This window comes from Aplysia californica, unplaced genomic scaffold (genome assembly GCF_000002075.1).
Source record: "Aplysia californica isolate F4 #8 unplaced genomic scaffold, AplCal3.0 scaffold00167, whole genome shotgun sequence".
NCBI lineage: Eukaryota > Metazoa > Mollusca > Gastropoda > Aplysiida > Aplysiidae > Aplysia > Aplysia californica.
Window position 1 is genome coordinate 1112659 of NW_004797437.1, and position 3367 is coordinate 1116025.

The 3367-nt window shown below is 43.3% G+C and overlaps 1 protein-coding gene across 1 annotated transcript in view; it reads left to right on the forward strand.

Annotated features, from left to right (window-relative positions):
* LOC101859704 overlaps positions 1–3367 on the forward strand; it is a gene marked incomplete at its 5' end in the record, with an annotated part of 37833 nt that overhangs the window by 7123 nt on the left and 27343 nt on the right. Inside the window, 1 exon segment of the mRNA XM_013082303.2 lies at positions 3085–3292. Coding sequence (XP_012937757.1) covers positions 3085–3292 — 208 coding nt within the window.

Consider the following 3367-nt stretch of genomic DNA (forward strand, 5'->3'; position numbering starts at 1 on the left):
CCCAAAGAACTTGTTGTTGACTTTCGAAAATAGAAACTGCCCCTGTAGCCACTCGAAATTAAAAGTGAAAACGTAGAGAGAGTATCAAATTGTAAGGATGTGGGTGTTACAATAGACAACAAACTCGACTAGCGTGTCCACACCTCTCTCCTGCATAAAAAAATGAACAAAAAACTATTTTTCCTAAGGAAGCTCATGTATATTCTTCTTCTTCTTATATCCCGTGGTTGGGGCAACCGTTGGGGCACCACTGCATTGGAAAACCAGCTCTCGCCATCTGTTTTTGTCCTCTGCTCTCCTCAGATTGTCACCCATCGTCTTTCCTGTCCACTCTGTAATGTCCTCCCATCTCCTTCTCTGCCTTCCTTTCTGTCTCTTTCCTTGAACGGTTCCTTGCAGGATTGTTTTGGCAAGTCCTGTGGATCTTGTAAAATGCCCATACCATTTTAGTTTTCGTCTGTTCACTGTGGTCAGTAGATCTTCATATTGTCCCTCTGTGTTGATGATTCTCTTTCGTACTTCAGCATTTGAAACGTGGTCTTTGTACGAGACGTCAAGGAGTCTGCGGTAACATCTCATCTCTGTGGTCTAAATCTTTTTCTCTAATTCTGCTGTTAGTGTCCACGACTCGCAGGCGTATAAAAATATTGAGATGACCAGTGAGCGCATTAGTCTAATTTTTTAGCTGTGCGTGATGTTTCTGTCCCCCCAAATAGGCTTCAGTTTTGACAGCGCAGCTGTTGTTTGCGCGATTCTGGAGAGAATTTCTGGCCTTCATCTGTGACGACAGATCCGAGGTATTTGAAGCTGTTGACGGTCTCAAGTTTCTCGCCCCTGACTTTGATGTCCGCATTGATGCCATTGGTGTTATTGGTCATTAGCTTGGTTTTCTCGGCACTGATCTCCATGCGGTAGGCTGCTGAGGTTGTGTCCAGCCGCTCCACTAGTGTGGCGAGCTCCTGTTCTTCTCCTGCTAATCCATCGATGTCATCGGCAAAACGCAAGTTAGTAATTGTCCTGCCTCCAATACTGATTGTTCCATTGTGGTCTTCCAGAGTGTCAGTCATGATTCGTTCAAGGAAGATGTTGAAGAGAGTGGGAGAGAGTAAACAGCATTGCCTCACCCCGACCGTTGTCCTGAACCAATCCCCCATGCTGCCGTTAAGGTAGACTGCGCTGGAGGCCTTGTCGTATAGTTGTTGTATGACGTTGATCAGGTTGGCATTGATGTTATATTTCCTCATAGTTGCCCATAAGGCTGCATGCCAGACCCTGTCGAAGGCCTTTTTAAAATCCACAAAGATATGGTATAGGTTTTGTTGGTGTTGGAGGTACTTTTCGCACAGTATTCTGAGGTTGAAGATCTGTTCTGTTGTGCTGCGCCCTACTCTAAAGCCTGCCTGCTCTTCGGCAATGATCTTCTCTGCCTGTGGTTTCAATCTGTTCAGCATTATCTTCAACATAACCTTACTGGGATGGCTTATTAGACTGATGGTACGGTAATTCTGACATAGTTGCTGGTTACCTTTCTTGGGGAGTGTAATCACTAGTGATTGTGTCCGTGGTGTTGGCCACTCTCCTGTCTGCCAGATCTTGTTGCAGATGACAGTCAGAGCGCTTATCATGTCCTTCCCCCCTACCTGTATCAATCTCCTGGGATGTTGTCCACTCCTGCTGATTTCCCCTTCTTCAGTGCTTTAACTGCTGCTTCAACTTCTTCTCGAAGGATTGGGTGGTTATCGATGTTGGTTGCTGGGGGAACGTTTAGAATCTCGGGGTTTCCCGTGGCTTTGTAGTTGTACAATTCTGAGCAGTATTGTGTCCATCTTTTCAAAATGTCTTGTTCCTCTGTCAGGCATTTTCCTTGTTTGTCTTGAATGGTGGTGGTGCGCCCTTCTTTAGTGCATGTCAGGTCTTTTACAAATTGATAGGCTTTTTTGCTGTTGTTTGTCCTCAGGCTGCTTTTGATTATTTGGCATTGTTCCTCGATCCAATTTTCTTTTGCCCTTTTCATACTTTAAAAATTTTTTTGGCTGACTGCTCTGTACTCCTTTGCACCATCTGGTTGCTTCTTTTTCTCCATGTTTATTAAAGTTGATAAAACATTGATGTCTATATTCTAACATTCAACCATAGAAAGTATGATCAATAGGCCGGGAACACTGCTCCCGACAACAAGATAAATAGAAATTAAATCGATTAATACGGAAAGCATGCACAATTTAAACGTCTACATTCCCCTACTTTGATGAATTGTACATTATAGCTTGCACCAGAAAAAATTAATTTTATCTTTTTGGACAGTAAACATCCCTTGTTCCTTCAAATAAAAATTAGTCAGAAGTAAAAGACCTAGGCTTCTGATCTGAACAAAGAAAGATACAGAAGGTCATCCTTACCATCAACTATCAGACTTATTCCATCTTAACCATCTTGTTATAAGTATTCATGTGAATTTAGAGCATGCCTCAGAATACCTTAGAGTCACAATCAGAATACTGAGTATGTACCTAGCTTAACATCATCATTGTTTATATTACTGTTCATTTATATTATGCATGTGACTGTAAGCCTGTTTGTGAGTGCAAGCATACTGTGTGTGCTCATGTTTGTGTGTGTGTGTGTGTGTGTGTGTGTGTGTGTGTGTGTGTGTGTGTGTATGTGTATGTATGTTTGTTCGTGGTGAAGCACCAAACCAATATATGCCTGGATATGGACCATACAAATGTATCTTGTCTTATCTTTTATTCTCTCTCTCTTTTTTGTCTCTCTCTCTCCCACACAGACAAACACACACACACATACACACACACACACACACACACACACACACACAAACACACACACAGAGACACATACTAACACACTCCTACCCTTACATTTCATGGGTGTGAGGTAATGGGCTGTTTTATCATGATGCATACGAAAGAACATATTATGCACACTTGTGGGTGTCTTTTCGTTACTCCTACTAATCGTCCTGTCCTGCAGACACGTTCGTAACAGTCTGCTTGACCAGGCGATTCTTCAAAATAGCGAAAAGTTACATACAAGTTACACAAAACGGCATCGTTTTCTGTGCAGGGAGAGGAGACGCGTTTACCGGACGAAGGCGTCCGTTATACCACCATACCCATCGGGAGTGACGGCGATGTGATTGTAGAGTGCGAACTTATGTTGCCCGTGACGTTCGTTAGTGCGGCCATACCCTCGTTCAAGGTCACCATGTACCCGGACTTTACAGACAGTCGCCCTGCAGATGGGGTCAACAGCTCCTACACTGTCCCTATTAGTGCGTAAATTTCAGCAGATTATGTTGTAATCTGTTTGTTTGTTTGTGTGAGTGTATGGTGGTGGTAGGGTGGGG